Source organism: Pelecanus crispus, chromosome 2, assembly GCF_030463565.1.
Source record: "Pelecanus crispus isolate bPelCri1 chromosome 2, bPelCri1.pri, whole genome shotgun sequence".
NCBI classification, from domain to species: domain Eukaryota; kingdom Metazoa; phylum Chordata; class Aves; order Pelecaniformes; family Pelecanidae; genus Pelecanus; species Pelecanus crispus.
Window position 1 is genome coordinate 48,178,055 of NC_134644.1, and position 23,859 is coordinate 48,201,913.

Here is a 23,859-nt window from a genome sequence, read left to right on the forward strand (position 1 = left end):
AACCAGAAACACCAAAGATCCACACTTCTGAATAAAAATTATCTTTCCCGTATTTGCTGAGATTTTAGTCTTCTGGCAGTCAGTTTTACCAGCTCTCCAGTCTTTCAGCAAAGACTTGATTAAAAAGCCAGTGCTCCTAGCATTAAGAACTAGGATAAATGTATAAATCTTGAGATTAAGTCATAAAACCCCCTTTACATCATAAAGGGGGGGAGAAGGGGAAAAAAAGGTCACAAGTATCCACCCACTTCTTTGTACATTACCTACACATTTTCCATTTCAAAATACTGCAGTACACTTACCCTTGAATGTGAAAGTTAAACTGATTACAAGTAAGAGCACCTGTTTTACGCTTTCTTCTTCCCCAAAATAAAATACCACAAATTTGCACTGTGCTTTGTATTTTTGCTTTTATGTCCCACTGAACTCATCATTGAATGTACACGTTGAAAGAAAATGAACTACCTCCTTCGAAAGGAAAGTGTTACTACAGATACACTGCTTTATAAGAGACAGGACAAGGGGTGCCCTGTGCTGACAGTAGCATGGCTCTCTTGGTATTGTATAGAGTAGGGTTATACACAATCCAACTCATAGCCACCTCCACCATGAACTTCAAAACACAAGTTGCTACTCAAGATACATGGGTATGTTACAAGTTCAGAAAAATCTCACATTTCAATACAGTGTTGAGTATACTCTTCCCCTTCTGGCAAGCAGCATGTTTATGGCAGACCTGAGTATGGGAATTATTTCACACCCTTACATACTTAGGGAAGATATAGGCCAGATGACAGAAAATACTCTGAAACAGCACAGAATTGGCAATCTCAATATATTTACAGGCAAAGAAGCATATCACACTGTAATTTAAGTTATTGCTTCTTGTGGACAAGCGTGGTATTCCTTGATCGAGACACAGGAGTCGTTTGGTGTTTATTTTCCCCTTCTGAAGCAGAATGATTCAGGACGACTGCGATGATGTTTTTAAAATGAAGGTGTTGCCTATGACTAGAGCTACATCTACAGCATGGTCATCGCCAACTGACCAGCACAGCTGGTGATAGAAAGCTTACATAGGTGAATTTCCACAGGCGTTTTCAAACCCAAGGATCGCTCTCATGCTTCCAGGGTCATTCTAGGCTTGGTCTGTACTACAGGTTTTGATACAAGAAAACCTCCCGCAGCCTTTCAGAAGAGATTTATGGATACCAAGAATGCCAAACTAGGATCTAAGGCTGACCTCGTATCAGTTCCTCAGATAATCCAAGGTATTGCTGCTCTACTGTGCTGATGGAAGCAGCAACGGACTCCTGCCTGCAAAACCACGCATCAGTGCAACTGCTAGTGGCATGCTTTTCAAATGCTGGTCCTAAATGCAGGACAGCAGTGATAACTGCTGGGTCTTTGAACAAGCTACTTGCATCTGAACACAGAAACTTAAGGTTTTGGAAAAAAACCAAAACAGTAAATGGACTAGAAATACAAACTACCAAAACTGAGCCTAAGTTGTAAACAGACTTATGTCTATAATCTTTACCTACTTAATCCCCAAGCCAAAGACTATCTATGACCTTGGAGCACAGGACACCAAAACACTTACCTACCCCCTTTACATTATTACAGGTGAGTTTCTGTAGGCATGAAGCCAACAGTAAACATTAAATCAACGCAAATGCAAAAGCTTTGCTTTCAGAAGATAGCAGGAATTTAAATTATTGCAAAAGTGGGCCTGCAGGCAACACCGCTATTTGAGTATTACAGGCGCTGTAATTCTTCATCCCCTCCCTCCCCCCCATGATAATACAAGGCAACACAAATATTCTTGGCTAAAAAGGAATCTGTACAGGGAACAACTGTACATTTGATGTGACTACAGAATTGGAAGTGTGACAAAATGGTTCTGCTCCCACTAAAAAAGAGAATACAACAGGGCCCCATAGTTACAGGTTCAGCTGAAACCAGCGATGCAAGCCCAAAAATGCAGAAACTGCACCAGCGATTATCTAGTTTGGACTCCTTTAGATTTGCAGCATAACAAAGGCATTTTACAGAGCGACATTCAGGAGAAAATGTTACCCAGGCAAGAATTGCTCTGCAAGCAAGATAGGAGAGTTTAGCAACGTGCACTGTGCTTGTTCTCCAGATAGCAGCAATTGCACCTGTTCTTTGCCCTTTTTGATATGAATCACAGTAGCAACAGAGAGAAATACATACTTAAACAAAAAAAGCAAAGCAGAATTATGTATGTACAAGAAAAATGTTCGAAGTGCTGTGCAATTTAACTATTGAAACACACTAAAAATGCTGTTGCTAATAAATATTCATACTCTTCCCTGTACTGTGAAATTCAGAAACTGCTACAATTAATTCTTGATATAAAAAGTATGCTAAGCCCTGATACCTGTTCCAGTTTATTGTCTTTTTTTCCTTCTGCCCCCCCCCCCCCCCCTTTTTTTTTTTAAACTGTGATACTTTATGGGAACTAATACTTATCCACAGTTTTACTTGGTGTACCCTTACAGAGATATCCTGTGTTTCTTGGAGCCCTGGTTAGACCAATATAATACAGTAAATAATAAATTAAACAAATGCAGGTGCATTTTTTAAAAATGCAAACCATACTGTCAAACGCTGGTCTCCACACAAAGAGACCAAGGATTTAGATGCAAAGTACTACAGATCCTGCCATCAAAAAAACATTCAAACAAGGAAACAAAAACTTGCGCGTAAGTGTTTTAAAAATTAAACACAAATCCCACCTTGATGTTATCTAACCCATGCCTGTCAAAAGCCCTCTTGCTGTGCCCACATTTGCAGTTATTCATTTACACCTCAGGAGGCAGCCTGGAGATGAGAGTAGTACAATAAAATAATTACCTGAAACATTTTTAAAAAAATACCCGTTAAACAAATTACCTTAACTGGCAGCACTTAAAATTGGTAATTCTTTTTTTTTTTTCCTATTTAAAAAAAAGTTGCATAGCTGTAAGATTTTGCTTTGCTGCATTTTTTTTTTGTTGTTTTTACTCACAAGCAGTAGAAGAGAAGTTTTAGTTACTTAAATAGCAATACAATGTGCAGATTTCAACAATCCCTATAGCTTGATCAATATAAATTAGTTACCTGTCTTGGTTTTACTCTTTGGACTGCATTGTGACAAAGGTTCAGTTACAAAATTTTGAAATATAGTATTCCTATGCAGAGAAGTTTATGTTTTCTGTTCTTGAAAAAAGTGAAGAACGTAAAACAGGGTGTGAATTCAGTAAATTAAGGTCACACTGTTAGATTATATTTAGTTTGCCATTAACTCTTCTTCAGCCAACAAGAAGGTGAAAACGTTCCCACTCAAACCGGGGGCCATCCTTCTGCTAGGGTCTCGGAGAGCACGTATCGAACGTCTCCGCTTCCACTTGAGGCAGTAGGAAACATGTCCAGTAACCCGCTTCTTCACAGAACCAGAAGTTAGGCTGAAATTAGGAACTTTGGCCTTCCATACAAAATAGTGTCAGTAATGTCTGTGGGGAGTCGATTGTTACAGAATGTGCAGCATTTTCAAAATCCCTGTGTGTCCTTTGCATGAGTGTTTGGTATACTGAGCACTACTGGCAAGTAACTGGTGTCTGCAATGCTTTTTCCATGTCACTGTCCATCTTTGCCTTTTTCAGCCACAAAGAACTGGAAGTCTCAAGCCAGGCACACTGTGTTCTGCAAGGGAACCTCGCATCTCCAATGGTTTCTGATCAGTGGAAGCAGCTGTTGAAAAAGCAGAAGACAAAAGTACCATTATTTCAGCTATTTCAGTATATAGCACACTCAAACAGCATGAGCGCAACCACCACGTTTTCCTTCCCCTTTTCCCTAAGCCCCAGTTATCACCATCTCTGCTGTGGAAAAAAAAGCAACTTGGATTTAACATGAGGTTAGACACCTATGAGCATGTACAGAGAGAAATGTGTTCATAAACAGCATGTGGGCTTCTTTCACAATTCAGTTGTTGGGGGCAGTACAGGAAATGTGTTTGTTTATTAATTTCAGCTAACACTGCCCTGAGGTTAAAACAATTATCCCTGTAGTGGGATACCTTCCTTCAGGTTTTCTCTGCTACCCCTGCAACAACCACAGCACTGCAATGTGACCTGCAACACAGACTCATGAAGCAAGATAAAACAAATGAACAAATAAAAGCGAATTATGAAGTTTTCAGATTATTATTATTTTTTAATTTCCATCAGAACAACAAAACCAAACCCTCGGCCACCAGCCAGAATTTCAGATATCTCCATTTCTCTAAGAATTGTGATGATTGTTGGTGTGTTTTGCAATGCTTAGGGACAGCAGTTTAATGCAAGATAAAGTTTTCTAACTAGTCAACTAAAAGAATACACCTGTGCTTTAAACCTGTGACACTGACTGCAGATCTGAAATCATTAACACAAAACATAGGCTGGAAAAATGTGAACCTCTGTGAGATGGGATGGATAGAACATGTTAACGTTTTTTATTTATTTATATATTTTGAACATTCTGGAATGCATTAACATGAAAGTCGTTTTGAAAATACCCAGTTTCTACTTTTTCATATGACTCCAAAAGCTTTCCGTCAGAAATAAATGCCAGTACTCATGGAACGATCCAAAATTACACAATTGTATTATTTTAATTTTGTTTCATTTCCATGGGAAAAAATGCTCTTTAGAAGTTAATGTCAAAACTTTATTGGCACTGACTTGCCACTTTCCAGTACTAAAACTGGAATACATAATTTCAGACCATGCCATATAAGGATGCAGAAACCTTTTACATATTGCAATATACGTCAATACTTACTGATTAATATTGCAGTTCTGAGACACAGTAGCAAATTCACAAACTAAAAAAATAGCATAAATAGTTATTTCAGATAATAAAGATATTTATTGTTGAAATGTATGCATCTAAAAAGTATTACCTGAAAACATGAATCTCGTCTTAATCTGATGGATGCTCAGGGCAAGATCTATTTACTTCAAACCACTCATCTATGCAGCTGTTGGATGCAAGACAAAAATCAAAACAATAGACATGAATATCTCAGTAACATTTAGCAGTAAGAGATGAACGTAAGTTGGTTTCTCATAGTTTCAATGACTAGTAGGATTTTCTATTATACAAAGTATATGTATATACACACACATCATTGGAAAATTTAATAACCCCAAACCACAGCAATATTTGGATATCAAACACTGTTGAAAAACTAAATTTCCTAAGTGTTAAAATTTTCTAAGGAAGCATTTGACAAGTTACTACCCAGGTTTTATACACAGGATACTTCACTACTAACCCTATCATCTTGCATATATCATTCATTGACATTTTACTTCCTGTAGTTACAGACACTTGTGAAAACAAGTATGAAACAGCTTTAAAAAGTGTTCCCCCCTCTCCCCCCCAAGTCTGTTAGCATTTGACAAAACTTAAGTACACACAACCTAAGCTCCCTAGCCATGATGTGCACTCCTTCCCCATACAGGTGATTTTGCCTTATTTTTCCTGTGGGCTTTTCATGCAAGCATGAGAAGACTATAGTAGGGAAAACTGACTTCAAATACATTGGTGGAGATGCAGAAAGATGTCATGTTAAAAAACATCTTTAGGGTTGCTGCTGTTGTTTCTTTGTTGTTTGTTTGTTTTTTAAACGTAAAAAGAGACTAAGTTTTAGTGCTCCTTTAAGCATCCCTCAGAGGAGTTACCCAATAAATGCAATCTTTTGGAATTTTATATGCATCCTGAGGAATACTTGCCCTTTATGATATATGCAGAGGCAAGGCAGCCGTGCTATAGTATCTCCTTGCTGCAGCTCTTCCAGGCATATTGCACACTCCCCAGCATCTTTACTCAGCACATCCTCTGAAGAAAGAGCACAAAGTTAAACAGTTAAAAAGCAGACTACTACAAGCAAAATGTTCTTTATTCAGAACATCAAGGCCAGCTACAAAAGACACTTCTCGTCCTGCAGAAAGCCATGTCAAGGTGAGAATCAGTCACACTTACACCAGCTGACTGAAGATTCCTGATGGGAGACATTTTAACAGCTCAAATTAAAATATGGTTATGATTCAGTTTCTTGCCTAAACACAGCTGTAGCTCAAAATAAAGTCCCGTAGAAAGACACCCATATGGAGAAGAAGGGTAGCCACAACCAACAGCTGGTACCCTCTGGAGTTTATATTCTCTCAGCAGATCCATGCCCCACCACACAGGCGGCTCTGATCTGACCTCGGAAACCTGTGCTCTGAACCACGCAGCCGCAGCAGACACACGCTGTGCTGCTGACCACAAGAGCTAAGCATGGAGAAGTAGGGGTCTTCATACAGATGGTGCGTAATGCCTCCATTTTTTGAGGGATTTGGCTTTGAGGATTCATGCTGAGTGGGTTTTTCCTAGCTGTACCTTCTTCCCCATGCTTGGTTTTCACTATGGAGGTTAAATCCAAGCCTGAACATTACATTTCTCTGGACAGGACACTGCAGGTAATTAACTAGGTAAAGATCTGCTTAAATTCTCAACACTTAGCCTATCATTTGCTTTTTCTACTCTCCTACTCATCTCTCTTCTGTACGTCTGGCTTGCTTTCACCAGCCTTTCTGGTACTCGTATTTCACACCTTCAACCTCCTCTTCTCACCACGTCAGCATGTCCTACCCATCCCATCCACCTTTACCTCAATGTAAAGTATGCAACTGTTAGCAATAGGAGTGGGAGTTTTCCATCAGGGAAAGATCAGTGCTGTGTAGCTCCAATGACCCTAAATTCCTGGATACAGAACTTTTTGCAGCATTACCAAGTCCCATAACAAAGGAGAAGAAAGTAAGTTACTAGGAATGCACAAGAGTTGGCTTTCACACAGAAGTTTCTGGGAAAATATATTATTTTTAATAAAAACCTTCTCTCTTGGACACTTCTCTTAGGCAGAACATGGGATGCAGAATTCAGCCTTAGAACAAAGAAAAACAGGAGATCACGTAAGGCCCCGTTTGCCAGAAGCAGGTTAAAAGTCCCAGTTAGACACGACCTCACACAGTGTACAGAGCATTCCCAACAAGGGACCACGTAGCAACCAAGCTGGCAATCTCTGGCAGATCAGAAAGGTGCACACTTGGCAAAGTAAAGCCCACATGTTCAAATTTCCACAGTTTCATGGGAAAAGCTTCCCCTTCTTAACCAAAAGGAGCATAAAAGAGACTGTATATGGAGAGTACGAGTACGGTTCCCAGGTACGACTGAGAAACCACCAGCTCTACGCTCTTCTCCCCAGTGGCTCCAATACTTATCACTATGGCATTCCAAACACGCAGAAAGTGACAAGCAGACAACTAAAAAGCTATCGTTGCAGCAAAAAGTGAAATGAAATTAGGTCTACCTTGTTTCCCTTAGAATGACAGCAAGCTGTCTTGCAGGTGCTTGGGTTTCTAAAAGAGTGCTCATTTCAGTCTCTGCTATATTCATTGGTTATGCTAAAAATACTATATAATGCCACGTGTGTGGTGTCTTAATGAGGATATGTGAAGAATATCTGACATGAGGTGAATTGTTGCAAAGAAAAATATTCAAAGCAAATTTATAAACAATATACACCTACCACAATGAAGAAAATAAAAAAATGTATGTTACAGATGGTAATATTATTGGTAGGCATTGTTTTAAGAAATCACTTTTGTTGTTCTATCAGAAGCTGTAAGCTTCCAAGAACATTAGAGGTACCTAAGAGAGAAAGCAATTTAAAACAATACAAAAGATCTTAAAGAGCTCTTATCTGTTGTTAAAAAAATCCTGACACTAAGAACTTGCCCAGAAGAGGGTGCTAAGGATAAATACTTCCTTGAGGTGTTTGGGGTTTTTTTCTTTTTTCTTTTTCTTTTTTTTTTTAAATAAAAACGATACTTTAGTGTCTGACAGGAGGAGGCAAACACTCTCCAGACAGCATTGTCCTGCTACAGAGATACTAATCTTTGCCTGAGGCTCTCAGACACTACCCTTCTAGACTGCCTCTTTACACAAGTACTTTGCCAAAAGTCCTATAAGCATATCTACTCTCTTCCCATACTTAGGTTGCAGGAAGAAGCGCCATTATAATTCAAGCATCTATCATACACACAAAGCATACTTAATAAAAGTCATTTTTTCCATAGAGTCACTTTATCAGATCAGCAGCTGGTACCCAAACAAAATGACACTATAGACATCTCTGGTGAATTAATCCCCAGCCTCACTCCCTCAGCACTCTCAAGAGGGAAGCATTTAGTCAAGTTTTGATAACAAAAATTAAAAAGCTGTCCAATAAAAATAGAATTTATAAAAGAAAACATTCCTGTGAACTGCTTTCACATAATTCTCTATTGTACATGTCTGGCTTATCCTGTGCTCCCCAGACTGTACAACACTTGGGTCTGAACTCCTGCTGAGCAGTTTAACAAGGTTCTGCACCTTTTGGCTAACATTAGGGCAAGATGCCAATTTAAACATTTGTATCTCCCACCAGCCCTGGCATAAGTGTCTGAGACTCCTTCCCTCCAGTACCCCCGTGCTCTCCCCAAATGCCATTAGCCTCCCTCTTGCCAATAACGGCCCTACTGCACAAGTCCCAGACAAACAGCTTGCCGCCTTCCCTGGCTTCAGCCCAGGCTTTCCCACTGGGATGAGCCACCGGGCACGCACCGGGCTTTGCCTCGTCATGCCAGAGGGAGCTGCTGTGAACGCTGACGATAGCTGGCATAGACGGGGCCTCAGAAATGTGGTGGAGTTCTGCCACCCCTGCAGAAGAGATTTTGTTAACAGGTTTCAATGCTGCTCTTCCTCTGAAATAACGAGGAGTCAACATTCCCTACATCTTGTGTTAACCTTCCAAATCCTACCAGGCTCTTGTGCAAGAGAAAAGCATAAGTTCTGAAGGAATAAGTACAAAACACCTAACTGCTATAAATGCTCATGTGCAATTTGGCACTGCACATTAACAGACTCCAAACCCATGTCATTATGCTCATAATTGATTACACAGGTAGAATGATGCCAGCAAAACCAAATCCTTCAAGGACCTACGATACTTTGGGTCTGACTCCCTTTTGACCATTTTAGGTGATTTGGATCATCAACCCCAGATAAAGAAAAAGGAGTGAAAAACCTGTTAGACCTGGACCTGGTCAGAATTTCTTCTGTACTTGATACATACAGCACTCTCCTGTACCAACACTGGCTTATACCAGATGGAAGTCAGTTTAAGGGCCATTTAACACTGACTCTTAAGCATATCTGTTATGGGAAAGTGTGTAAATCATTTCACACAGAACCACTGTAGTGTGAATAATTTTTTTGTTTTCATTATTTTCCTGCAGTAGAGTGATTCAGCAGATACATATTATTCTTTTCTTCCTTACAAAAAAAAAGAAAAAAAAGAGTTTGAGATTTCATCAATGTTATGATTAAAACATTTATATGAGTGTATTACATAAATGGAAGTGGGAAGAGGAAATAAGCAGAGGCCACATTTTTCCATTTCGCCCACATGTGGGTACATACACAAACACTCACCACACCCCCACATCATCTGTCTTGCACCAAATAGGAGGTACACACTCGTCCACCTTCCCAGCGATTTGAACAAGTACTCACTAGCCAAAGACTGGTGTCAGATGAAATCTGGCAAAAGAGCACAGTATTTCCCTCCTGTGTCTGCTCAAGTACTTTTTCCTCCTTTCCTCTATCCTTGGTTAATAATACTAGTTTTAACTTCTGGCTGTCAATAATTTTTCCTCCTGAAATTCTGCTTTTATCTTTACTGAAATATAAATTCTACTCACTCCACTCCTGCATTTATCGCAAAATACGTAGTACTGAATTAAAATACAATCACCCTGGCAATTTTGCACATACTTTACCAATTAAAACCCTTTTCCAGAACTTCTGAAAAAATATACCCAACAACTATCAAAGCCACCAACTCAGCCATGGTTAAAATTACAGGCAATCCCTGAAATAGTCTGAAATTAAATAGTCTGTCTTTAAACAGAGGACTGCAAAAGCATTTGCAATACATACCTTATGGATTAAGTCATTAAAATCTGTGCTACTGCTTTTTGTTTTTCTTTTTGAAACACAGATAGATAGAGCCTTAGGCTCAGGAAACCCCAAGACACAAATCATGGAGACGGCAATAGCATTTGGCGAGATATCACCTTATAGCTGCAGTATTTTATTTCTCTCTAGGCATTCACTGGAAACAGAACACCAAGTTAGAAAGACCTTTGATCTAATCCAGCATGACAATTTTTCAAAATATCTGTATTTTTTATAAAACTTAAAAGCTTAAATGCCTCTGGAAGCTGCTCCCACAGCTAGCTTAACAGTGAAGGATACCACAAAAGTGCACCCTTTCAGGAATACGACTGAAACTTAATCAGAACATAGCTTCTGAACAGTATCTTATCAGCACTAAAATTGATAAAACAAGAGCCATAAGAGGTTAAAAAATATCGATTAAACTGCATTAAATAGTACATATTACCATATATCTGTTACACATTCATTAATTTTTGTTGCTGATTACTAAAAGCTCTCTCGGTTAAGTACTACAGACTGTCTGTGCTTTTTTTTAAATGGAGTACATCAAACTAGACATCTAGAAGCCAACATGTTTCTTCACACATATAGCATGAATTCATCCACATTGCAGAATTTATTCTATGCTTTTACTGATATCACTTTCTGGGGCAATCCAAAGTTTTTCCTTATACTGTTACAAAAACAAGTAGACCAGAAGGACCTGCATGTTCCACAGGTAACTATTTGGTAGATAGCAAGTATGTGTGTATGTGATTAACATACTCTTATTAAACGTCACTGACTTGATTTACTAAATCTTTCTAGCTTCTGCCACATCTGTTTTTCTCCGCTCCTTTCCAGACATTTCCTACTATGCTTTCCTCCTCTTCACACCCATTTTCCCCAAAATATAATTCTCTCTAGATCTACTTTTTGTAACACTCCTCCTATCCCCCCATCATTTCATTTCATTGACTGTTGCAATGAGGCATTTGAGAAAGGAGCAAGAGATTAACATTATTAGCCACTATCTGATACAAATAATATGGACAGCCTTCTTATTTGGGCTTAACGTCCTTGGGAGAAGTAGACACTGGAATGGAAGGAAAAGGGACCATTATGCAGGGTGTGCTTTTCTCATGTAGCTCAGTAGCTGTCTTTGCAAGCAAAAGCTTTCTCTCCTAGTCCACCCTAAGCACTAGGAGAACAAGCAGTTTCTTTGGCATTCTAGCTGTTCTTCAGCATTCTGGGGCTGCCACAAGAACACCCTTGATTCAGCATGCTCCAGCTAGGGATCGTTCTTGGACGACCAGGTCAGCCTTCCGCTGCTGCTCAAAAATTGAGGCAGAAAGACACTCTGAAGGAGAGCTCACTCTTTAGTGCTCAGAGCCTTCAATAGCAGGGGAAAGATCGTTCAGTTGTGTCATGGTTTAACACCAGCCGACAACTAAGCACCACACAGCTGCTTGCTCGCTCCCCCCAGGTGCGATGGGGGAGAGAATCGGAAGTGTAAAAGTGAGAAAACTGCTGGATTGAGATAAAGACAGTTTAATAGTTAAAGCAAAAGCAGCGCGCGCAAGCAAAGCAAAATGGAATTCATTCCCTACTTCCCATCGGCAGGCAGGTATTCAGACATCTCCAGGAAAGCAGGGCTCCATCACGCGTAACGGTTACTTGGGAAGACAGGCTCCACCACTCCAAATGTACCCCCCTTCCTCCTTCCCCAGCTTTATATGCTGAACATGAAGTCATATGGTATGTGATATCCCTTTGGTCCGTTGGGGTCACCTGTCCGGGCTGTGTCCCCTCCCAGCTTCTTGTGCACCCCCAGCCCACTCGCTGGTGGGGTGGTGTGAGAAGCAGAAAAGGCCCTGATGCTGTGTAAGCACTGCTCAGCAGTAACTACATCCCTCTATTATCATCACTGTTTTCAGCACAAATCCAAAATATACCCCCGCACTAGCTACTATGAAGAAAATTAACGCTATCCCAGCCAAAACCAGCACAAGTTGTCACTGCAGAAGATACTTTATTGCCACTCGGAGCTTTACAAGCTACAGGGTCTGTCAGCAGACTGAGTAAGGCAGAGCTAAAGCCATTAGCTTTGTTCACCTATGAACACTGCACCTTCACAGCCAGATGTTACACTTGCACTCCTCACTTATGCAGTGAGGAACATAACCTTCTGAACAAACGGCGCGTTCCTGACCAGAAACATTTCCTACTGGTTTAATACAAGCAACCTCCTGTAGATCAGATGCAAAAGGGAAGATTTTTAACATCTAGTGTTTTTACTTGAACCACAGCTAAGTGGTTTTCGGGATTCATAATACCAGCAAGTTGAGCATGTAGAAATTCAGAATTCAGCTCTGCGGAGTAACTTCAATCCAAATTCCCTTTTATACTACTGAAAAAACTAATACCCATACATTAAACAAACATGCACATGCTGCAACTTTTCGTGCGCTTCCAACAGGCACAATAACCCCAAACACCATTGCATGACTTGCTTGGTAATACGTAGAACTAACCACCCTAGAACTAACCACCCTAAAACCACCTTCCTCACCACAATACACAAAAACATAACCTCTCTAAAATGGGCTAACCAGCTATAACAAAGGTGACACTTCCTCAAATACTGACAAAGCGTTTGATGAATTTGGGGGGTTTTGTTTGGCATCTCACTCTTCATCCCTTGCAACGTGGCAGCCAGTTACAATTTCCTATTCAAAGTCCAAGTGTTATCCTTGTTTTCCCTTTCCCTCTCACCTTGCTCAGTGTTGGTCCAATGAGATATCTGTACACAAACAGATACCCATTAATGAAAGACTTCCTGCACGAACATTGCCTACAGTCTTTGGTGCTCCCTTCTCTTAAAACACAAATGTAAAGTGAAAGTCGCACAAGAAAAATATTTGCAGAATAAGGACTAAGTTGCAATACTTTTATTGCAACACCCTGCTGGGCTAGAGGGAGGTAGCTGCAGAAGTTTTGTTGTTTCTCAGCTAACCCAACATTGGAAGAACTGGATTTACATTTTTGTGGGACATTCTCAGCTTTCAGAAGCTAATTCTGAGAAATAGCTAGATGCTTCCTGTTCAGACAGATAATGATCAGGTGCATGGTAGAGAAAAAGCACTCACTCTTTGTTGAATAAAAACTGAAATAGTAGCGATAGAAATACATTTTAGGGAGCAGGATGAGCATAAAAGCCTGTATATTCCTAGCTATCTGGATACAATTCTAACTAGGTAAACTAAATAATACAGAGGGGAGAGGGATTTGTGCAGAGGGAAACAGTTCTTTGGTAAAGAGGTTTGCTTCAGTGGCCACAATGGAAATCTCTCTGCAACTTTAAGATACATGTCATACAAGCTACAGTTCTCAAAAAAATTTTAAACCCCAAGTTTAAATAACACACCTTTCATACAATGTCCAATTAAGACATCTTACTCATAGACAAAGTCAAGTTTACATCCCAGGGCTCCCAGTGAAGAGCTAGGCTTTGAAAAAAGGCCAAGTAGTCTGGGAAATAAAGCTCCTCACTTTCGAGCAACAACATCCACATCCACTCCTATGCTACCACGATCAGTATACCAACTTTCTCAGTCTGTATTTATGCTTTTGGTAGAAAGTGTTTGGGTGAAATAGGTACTCATACAAGATAAAATTTATCAACCCAATTGGACATGAAATGTCTTGTGCTCCTGTCGTGAGATTTATTGCCAGAGTGACTATGCATTTCCACAGTAATTCAAGATTTGCTCTCGATACAATTATCTGATCAGCTCTGAAACTTCTGCTTAAGCTACAGTCTTTCCAACTTCTGTTTAATCAGTCTGCTTGCAGTTTGAGATGCCCTTGAATGTTAAATCATTTCAAGATAGCTAAACAACTTTCTCCTGTTGTGCTGACTTCTAAAGATAAGTTCCGTTCACCACATTTGTAAGTACCATGACCTTAAACTGTCAAATTTTAGTCTAGATATGGGCCAAAGAGCTGCACCTGTTCACAAATGAACCACAAATAAACAGTCTTATCCTCCAGAACGTGACGTAAACAGACTCTGTGCCAGCCTTACTCATCCTGTACCAAGTCCTCATTCCAACTGAACTGATGTGTATTTGCATTTTGAATGACCCAAGGGGTAACACGTCCTTGAACAGTTTTCCTTGGGATGCTATGTTTGTCCCCCCTCCCATCAGAAACACTGTTCCTGGGAGATGAAAATTCTTCTAAATATTATCTCATCAGGGGGTGACTGGGTGAAAAAGCCTTGAATGCAGCAGTACCAAACTAGAGCCCCACCATGCACCTCCATCATGAATAGTGCACCCCAGCACATGCCATCTGAAACAAAAGCTGCTTATTGCAGTGCATGGAACAAGGAAGCTGCCTTTAGGCTGCTTTCTTGTTTTTTAATCAATATTACATGACCTCTCGGGTTATCGGGTATTAATCTTGAATATCAGGAGTTAAATCAAAAGTAGCATGTAAAGGGAAAAACCCACAAGAAACAAAACAGCAGCAAAATAAGTCTCCTTAGGAAACAGCATAAGGAACTATCACTTGGGGAACACCTCCTCCTCGACTTCACCGGGTAAGAATGATTTACACTTCTCAAGGCTGATTTTACCATCAAAGAGGATCTTACACCACAAATATGCTACAAAAGATGGAGTGGTTGAGTAAATTGGCCAGGGGCAACCAGCATGTATTGCTGACAAAGAGTCTGCTGCAGTTACAGAGGATTGTTTCTTACAGGGAGCTGGAGATAGCTGGCATGAAGGACACTTACAGAAGCAGGCAAGAAGAAAAAAAATCAGTGCGGGATCCACACAGGCAGACCTTTTATAATTTTTATTCTTTGATAAACAATGCTTCTTATCTTTGAGGAGTAAAACAAAGCAAAATATGTAAGGGCTACTTACATGTACCTGCCAATCTGTACCAGCACTAAGAAACTGCTACAACAGATGCAAAATCAGTTCAGGCCTGTTGAGAACTTGGGATCGCAATCCACAGATCCAGTCCAAAGGTAGCTGAACCACATGGTTATCACCCAGAGCAAGGGGCAGAAAGTTAAGTCTTGTCACCAAGGGGGGCACATTCAAGAAAAATGAGAGAGGCCTGAGGTGCAGCTTGCCTTGTGTAGCAGATGACTTCTTCACCAAAGGTAAAAAACCAAAACAATAAAACCCAAACGAAAACAAAAAAACCCTACCACAACCAACCAGGCATTAAACCCAAGAGTATTTATCTACAGAAGCTTCTTCTGGTAGTAAATCCATCAGGAATCTAATTTTCTAATGAGGAAAAGATACCACTGTGGTTAGGAGGAGAGCGAAGAATTCCTTTCATATACTGTGCAGAGATGGTTCTCTTCAAATAGCTTTTCGGTCAGAAGGAAGACTTAGCTATGATGCTGTAAGACTGTTAAAATGAACAACTTTGCCAAATCAAGACTAGATAGTATACTAGATACTATTGCCAACAGTGTTCACAAAGACTGTGAAAGTAAAGCAGAGCATGGATGTGGCAAAGTAGGTACGACAGAAGATGGTTGTCTCTTACCAAGCTGAAGGAAAGATCTAAGTTTGAAAAGATCTTGCAAATGAAAGATGTTGATGTGACTGTACAAAAGAATCCCCGCTGAGGTTTGGAAATCCCTCTGGCTTTGGCAGCTTTGAAAAGTGACTAAGCTTATTTTATCCCCAACACAAAAGGAGACCAAAACAATCGCAGAAGATAGTTTTTCCAAATGGCAAGGCTTCGACCATTCACCGTCACTGAAACTACGGTCAGGAGTCAGAGAAATTGCTTTGTAATGATTTTCAGTTAAGAAGTTTCATTCTAGTAATGGTCTGCAAGAAATTGAGAGTGTGATGGGGACCTGCTGGCCTAATGAAATCTATGAGAACTCTCATCTAACACAATGCAGGTGAAGCGGGCACATTAGAAACCTTCATGGAAGGAAAGGGTAGGGGAATAGTGTCCCTGAAGAGTAGAGGCAGAGAGGGAATGAACAGAGGAAGCTCAGGTGCAGTTAGCTAGCCTGCTACTCTGGGCAACATGAGTTACTTCAACAGTGACTTGTTTTGAAGTTGGATGTAGGATTTGATTCAGCCTTTTGTTCACTTTGTCCTTTTTCAAGTTCCTATTCCAGGCTTCCTACAGGTGCCCTGAGCACAATGAGTTTTGCCAAGTCTTTTTTCCAGTCTTTTAACACTGGCCAAGCAACTGACTCATTTCTTTGCAAGCTTGCAGAGGAGTTTGGTTTGATCTGATGCAAAATGAATGCATAGAGAGCACTAAGGAACATGGCATGAAAGATGAAACTATGAGCCTAAGCCTGAAACAGGAGGAGGGGAGAAAGCCAGGTGTGTCTAAGACGCTATTCTTCGGGAAGATACGATGCATTACTGAGCAAGACACAATGAAAACACTGGTGCCAAAACTCAGTATGCATAAAGTCTGGCTTATTAACCCCAGTGCCAGGTGCTAGGCCTACAGGGTGCTTTTCCCAGCAGGCTCAAGATCAGTCTTCTCCAAGCTAGAATTGAATGTCTGGTGTCAGTGTGCATACACAGGGCAAGTATATAAATCACTGCATAATTTTTACTTGTCTGTCTTTTCTGGTCACAGCAGATGGACTGCTTTTTACAAGCTATTCCTATTTTAAATGCAATTATTCTTCCAATATAGATGGAATGCAAAACATGTCTGAATGCAGAAAGTTCTGATAACATCAAATACTGAGTCAGAGTTTTCAAAGCTATCTCAGTGTTTCTGCTCTATACTAACCCATAATCCAGTATTATAATTTATTCCAGCAAGGACAGAGATATGATATTTCTGGTGCTAACAGGTACCTACACGTTTTTACTATCCCAGTAAGTACAGAGTATATGGGCCTGTAATTTCAAGAGGGAAAAAAAAAAAAACCCAAAGCAACCTTCCTTTACATTTTAAAGCAAGTAGCATTAATTTCTAGATCCCCAATTAAGTAAAATAAAAGACACCCACATAATTTCAACGGTATTCAGCAATGATCATCATTCACAAATAATAATACAAAAAGATTAAATGGAAGATGCATTTTAAAAGAAGTCCCCAAAGACAATTGTCCAGTATTTGTTCAAAGTTCTATGCACATAATCTGACAGTATATTTCTACAACCATATTAAAGTCTTATTTTTCTCCTCGCTTTTTAAATCTACAGGCTATCAAAACTACTAGACATCATTATGACAACAAGGCATTTCAGCTAATAAAGCCATAGACTGAAACAGACTTCCTTGGAACTGGGGAGGAAAAAAAAAAAAAAAAAAAAAAAAAAAGATAAAAGTGTTAACCAAACAATGCCTCCCCCCATCTCTTCATTCCAAACAAATAAAGACTATGTATGGGCTAAAAATTATCAGTGAATACTACATTATTACTTAGCTACATGAAGGCTATCCAATACCTAATGTTATAAATGAAGACTATCTAAACTTCACACAAGAAAAGAGGGGATGAGGAATATGGCCAAAATAAATAACATTTGATATGGCTTTAAATTACAGATAGCTATTAGTGCAGGGTTAAAATAGAAGTTATCTGAGGTCTTTGAGGAAACTTTAACAAGGTTTCATGGGTGTTAATACAGTTCAGTACTAAATCTAGCAATAGTGAAGTTTTTCGTGTTTCAGCTGTGTGTTAGAACTTCGGGTTATTTCTGCAGCTGAACAAATCTGTAGCCACGCGAGACTTTCGCAAACTTCGGAGAGCGAGGCAGTTCCTCCAGGGAGGATACAACAGGCTAGTCTAGTATTTTATTCCTATGTCAGTATATAATCCCTTCCAATAGACAATTTACAACCTGTTCTAGAATCACTGGATTTTGTTAAAAACACTAAAAGCTGATCATTTTTTCTCCTGTGTAAGCAGCGATAATAATCCCCAATTTAGATGCGAGTACTCTATCACATCAACAGTGTTTTCCCCCAGCTTGTTTCAGAAGAGTTAGGCTTGTTCTACCACTGAAACCCCCTGCAAAAGCTGGGCTGACTTCTTTTGTCATTGAAGACTTGAACCTGCAACTCAGAAGCACAAGACTATTTAAACAATCAAAGGGTAGTAGATTTTAAAGCAAGATTTTAATCTGAAGAAAAAAGAAAAATTACAAATGACATTTCAGGCAATTCTTTCAATTCATCTGCCCTTGGGGTAGTTTCTGAGCAAGCGCGAGCGCCTCTTATTCTTTTATAGTTTAGGAAAAAATCCTGATCTATGAATAATCTGTTTTAGTTCCTGCAAAACAGTGAGGAATTTAGGGAAGGAAATACCACGAAATTCCTACACAGATCACTCAGTCTCAGTGAGATGTAGTTTGGCATTTATTTTTAAAAAACTAAAGATTTCAAGTAGTTTTATTTCAAAATCCAGCCAATGAAACCTATTCTCTAAGATCAGGAAAAGCTGTGTGTTTTCAAGGGTTTTGTTTCCACACAGCAAGTACAAAAAATAAGTCAGTTTGCTGCTAACAAATGAGTAAAATCTCAAGGTTTTAGAGCTCTCAGCTTTAAAGACTGCAGAATTACCATACAAAACTACACCACTATTTCCCCTGAAGCTAAATTCCCAGCAGTCACAAGACTGCAGCAGTTGCAGACACGATTTATGACATCCTCCGAATGACCTCGCAAAGCTAAAGACTGATTAAGTGTAAGACACGGAAGGTAACTCCTGTCTGCTCGCATCACGTGATGCGGAGTCACAGCACCGTGAGCGTTTGCTACTGAGCGAACCAAACTGTCCCTTAGCTTTCTCCTGCACGCAGCACTGCGCTGCCATTATATAAGAGAAGCACAATGACACAGAGCGCAATGTATATCGGGTCCTCTTCCATCCCGATCTGAATCACTCCTTGCGTCACCCGCAGCTGTTCTTTGCGGCACTGGTCCACAGGTGTAGCTGTAATTTTCTAGGACAAGAATTGTCATTTGACTTTAGCAGCACTGTCAGTACCAAAGCAAGACAACGGCAGTATCTGAGGTTAGGAGTAGCTTATAAGGAAAAGAAACAACTTGAGCTATTCAGCACATGAATGATCCTATTTTCTCTATTTGAAACAAGCAGGCTTGTTCTATAGATGTCAAAAGCTTTACTGTATTTACCCAGTGCTGCATATAAAATATTCCCGTGGCACATGTATGCATTTATATAAAGGCGATTCCAACGTACTGAGAAAAAAAGAAAATTGTTGTCCCACTCTCAAGAACTGAAGTAAGTATGAGGTGACATTGCAGTTATTTTGGCCAGGAGCAATTTGTGACGGTTCCGTCACAGGAAGTTCGGTCTAGCAGATTTAGGCCTGGCTCAAGGGAAAGTATGCACAGAATCACCCACCAAATACCCTTCTCCCCAAAGGTTCATTAAAAGAGTCAGTCCCATTTACAAGAAATCAGAGAAAAAGCAAACATGAATGGATGTGACCTCTGAAGTGTGTCCTCCTCAGCAGGATGCAAACATGTCAACTCTACTTCCTTACAGCAATTAAGTTTAGCATAATCTATTGAGCATCCCCAAACCGCACCATGAAAGTGAGCTGTCATAGCTTCTTTACAAATCTATGCCTCCCTTTCTCATACATGAAGATTAAAATAATAAGCAATGTTGATCCCTCAACCACCGCCACTAAGCCTCCAAATTTTGCCAAGATAAATGGGGTAGTCTGCAGTTCTGGGAACTGCTGTTCCAGACATTGGAAGCACTTCCCTCTCAGTTACACTATATTCCCATTTCAGGAGCTTTCTTCACAGCCACACCATTAGAAATACACAGCTTAACTTTTTTGACTCCATAGCAAAGGGTTGACGGTTTGTGAGTGTTGAGGAAAGATAGGAGATTGCAGCCTCTAGAAGTGCCGCAACTCCATGCTACCACAGACTGACCCAATTCATCCACTGACTGAAGCTGAAATGGGGTCACTGAAGCAGGTCCTACCCCCATCAGAAGGTAGGTACACATTGAACTTGAGTGTGGTTTTATTTAGTGACATTTGTCAGCATTACACTTTAAAATCAGCAACCTCCCTCCCAACAAACGTGAACTATAACAGGCTGCTTTTGCAGTGATGCTCTCCTGTGAGATACCAAAAACTGTTGAAGGAGAGACTTGGGATGGCTGGAAGGAAATACAGCTTTACCGAACAAAAGGAAGGAAGAGCTAGAGTTTGCCACTGTTCCTCTTGGCAGTCGGGTTTGGACAAGTAGCTATCCACGGGCTACACTGGTGAACACCAGTGAAAGTTTCCTCCTTGTTCAAACATCAGCAACGATTCCCAAAGGGAGGAAGTACAAAGCAACAATTCCCAAAGGGAGGAAGTACCATCTAATCAAGATATTTTAATCAAGTTCTTCAAACACAATTCCTCTCCTTAAAATTGTAACAATGATTTGCAAGACAAGCTATGAAAAGTCTGAGCTGATATTATACCAATTCACAGAATAGCAGCTGTGCAAATGTCTGAAATTAAAATTTCATTTACTATAGTAATGTTCTACTGTCACCACGTTAAGCAAAATCTCAAAGTTCAACAGATGTTCAACAGTTCTAATTATTTTCAAGAACTACTGCAGAAAACAGTTTAAAAGCATCAGGGAAACTGAATGAACCTCCTACATACTCTGGAGGATGTTCATGAGTACACAAGATCAAAACAAGAGTAAATGTTACTGGTTTAACTGCAAGCACAGGATAAGTGTATGTTTATGTTATGTGTCCTGTTAAACTACCTTATAAAGTATGCTCTTCTCCCTCCCCAGCACCCCTGAAGACAGAGCACAGAACCATCTAGGGCAGAGCAAGAAGCTAGAAACTTTCAGCCAAGAATCTTGTTAAACTCCAAAAATGGAAGAACTGAGAAATTCTATGGAGAGTTTTATACCTTAGATAAAGTGGAATGAAAAAACTGGTTTGCCTTAGCATTATTTTGTAGTGCTTTGCTGAAAGTCTAGTCCTATTAAAGGATGAGGAGAAGGAGGAAGGCTTAAGCTTTTCCAGGCAGACTGGCAAAATGCCCTTTTGCAAGGCTATGATCTCAGGAACCCTGGCAGAGAAGTGAACTTGAAGCTAGCAATTCTTTTCATTCCAAACTGAAGTTCTGAATGCATCGGTCAAAACAGTTGACAGCACCAGCCCTAAGTAAAATACTCTCCCTTTTTTTTGAGCACAGAGGTGACCAAGGAAATCAAGTCACTGCAGTGGGCAGAACTACCAGACTCATGTATTTCGGTCATCTGAACTTTAGGTTAAGGTGCGCTGTTTTTCTTCCCTTCTGCTGAGCAATATGAATTGAGTAAGTTCTAGCACAAATAGCTTGCCCCAAAGATGTTGAAACAGCCACGAATCCACAAAGCTTATAACTTGTGTTGGAAAAAATTAGGTCACTCCCATGCACAAAAAATGTTTCCAAAATATTTTTATTTAGTCCTTTAGCTGACTCATGCCAATTTTCAAGTCTCTACTTTTGATCAAAATGCATATGCTATGGCTGTCATTTAGATGCCAACAACTCCTCTAGCTGGATTATTGCTCCTACAGATTGTAGCTCAGGATTCTGACATTCACTCACATGCAGGCCCTAGCATGTGGCAGTACCAGCGTTTCTCTTTCCTCACAAGACAAAACTTAACCCAATACCTCAAACTGATTTAGAATAAACAGCGTATTTAAATCCTTGTGACAAAACCCTGCTTTGCATCCTTGCTAATCTAGATCAGTTGCACTGTTGTTGCCCAAGTCATTCTGAATTTGGTTAGACGGCACGGGAATATTTGGCTATTTGTGCATGGTGTGAGATTCAAACACCCCAGCAGACAAAGTACATTGCCAGACAGGAAGAACACATCGAGTTTCACTCATATTCTCCTTCCAGTACACCTACCTTAATTTTCAGCATTCTGTCTGTAACAGTCTTTCCACATACTAATCCTCCATTCAAAACAGAGCTGGATAAACTTTAAATATGAAATCATGTATGTAATCCCTGCTGTAATGTTTGATCCCCTGCTCTTTTTTGGTGTGATAGGGCTAAAAAATTCGCTTATTGTAATTTAAAAAAAATAATTGAGAAGTCATTACTTTGAGTAAGGAAAAACCTCCAGCAGCTCACGCACTGGATGTCTCAACACTCTCCCTGTCTGAAATTACACTAGCAAAAGCTCTTCCCCTTAAAATGAACCTCAGTAAATATGTTGGCCAATAACGAGACCCACTGCCATATCTGAATTAAATGCAGAGTGGTCTGAGTGAATCCAGCACCACCCCTGAGCAAGCGGCTTTAAGGAGACCCCGCTTAGAAAGTTTCCAGTAGAACAGCGTTCCAACACAAAGTGCTGACTTGATGAAACCCAAAATATTCCACAGGAATGTGCTAATTCAATCAAAACTTTTGAAAGAGGACAGGCCGGCTCACCAAGCCAGCCAACCAGTCTACTGAGCTGACTGGCTCTCCCCAGCTCTCCGGGGTCACTGGCTTCCCCATCTGGCCAGGCTCCAGGCTGCTAGTCCCTGCTCTCAGAAGGGCCTTTTAATAATAAAGTCTCACAAAGTGTTCTGAGAAACAAACAAAGGAATTTTAAAATGAAAACCAGAATTACTTCAGAACAAACTGCTAGGTTTCTTCAAAAGGAATTGCTTGCATTTGTTGCAAAGCATCTAAAACTAGTGCCCCTAGAGACACAAGTCTCTCCTGTGTCTCCTCAATTTTTATAAAACACCTTCCAGTGGAAAAAAAAGCATCAATACGGTAACAACGCAAAATGAACAATAACTATATTCAAAACCTAAACTTCACCAGATAGGTCTAATCATCAGCAAGGAGCTAAAGGCAAGTTGCTTCCAAAGCACTGTGAGTTATTCAAGTAAATGCCCCTGCCTGACCAAAACACAGGGCCACCTCCTAAGCAACATCTTGCGCAGAGCAGTCCCTAAGTGGGCTCCCTGCAAACTTGAATGACATGGTGCAAGGGGCCTCATTTAACACTTTGGAGAAGCTCAAAGGAATAGGTATGGCTATATAATATTTTAGCAGTGGTTTTCAAAAAAATCTGTCAACTAGCAAGTAACCCACTTTCTCCATAAAACTGGCTTTTAGCAACCTGTGGCTAAGCAGTGCATAGGACCTACTCTGGCTTCTCAGCAACTCCTCAAGTAACAGTATGAAGAAAGTTTTTAATTGCTAAAAAAAGCAAGGCTATTTAAGACACTAACACCAAACACCACAGTGTTTTTGCACAATTCCATTCATTTAATCAGCTTTTATATCAAAATGCCTAGATATTGGTTCATGTGTGAGCACCACAAGTAGTTTAAAGAGATACTTGGAACAAAGTTCCACAGAAAAAAGAAAGAGCTCTTTCTACACGCCAAACTGAGTAAGCAATGAGATCTCTGTTGCTTGCAAGTCACATGATTTGAAAGAATAAGGCTAATAAAATGTACTGATTTATTTATATGAAAATCAGCCCAACTTCCAGCATAGAACTGGGACAAATTTGTGACCACTCTCTTTCAGAAAACACACGTAAATCACACAGCTGCCAGAGTTTGCAGTTCACTGACCCTTCCTACTGCCAAAAGCAATGCACAAAGGTAGCTCAGAAAGCAATTAGAGATTGGCTGGGAGGACTCATTAATTTTTTTAAACTTCAAATTACATCTAAACAGTCTCATAACATTTTTCTGAGGAAGACTGTATGCCTCAGACTCACATTTAAAAAGAAAGA

The 23,859-nt window shown here is 40.0% G+C and overlaps 2 protein-coding genes across 2 annotated transcripts in view; one reads left to right on the forward strand and one right to left on the reverse strand.

Moving 5' to 3' along the window:
* Window positions 1–23,859, forward strand: part of SH3BP5 (SH3 domain binding protein 5) — a 455,787-nt gene that overhangs the window by 192,247 nt on the left and 239,681 nt on the right. The gene's annotated exons all lie outside the window — the stretch shown is intronic.
* Window positions 3,737–23,859, reverse strand: part of ZNRF2 (zinc and ring finger 2) — a 56,205-nt gene continuing 36,082 nt past the window's right edge. Inside the window, exons 3-5 of the mRNA XM_075706087.1 lie at window positions 5,787–5,892; window positions 4,952–5,029; window positions 3,737–3,756 (exon numbers count right to left, since the gene is read on the reverse strand). Coding sequence (XP_075562202.1) covers window positions 4,972–5,029; window positions 5,787–5,892 — 164 coding nt within the window. The 3' untranslated portion in view covers window positions 3,737–3,756; window positions 4,952–4,971. The remainder of the gene's footprint in view (window positions 3,757–4,951; window positions 5,030–5,786; window positions 5,893–23,859) is intronic.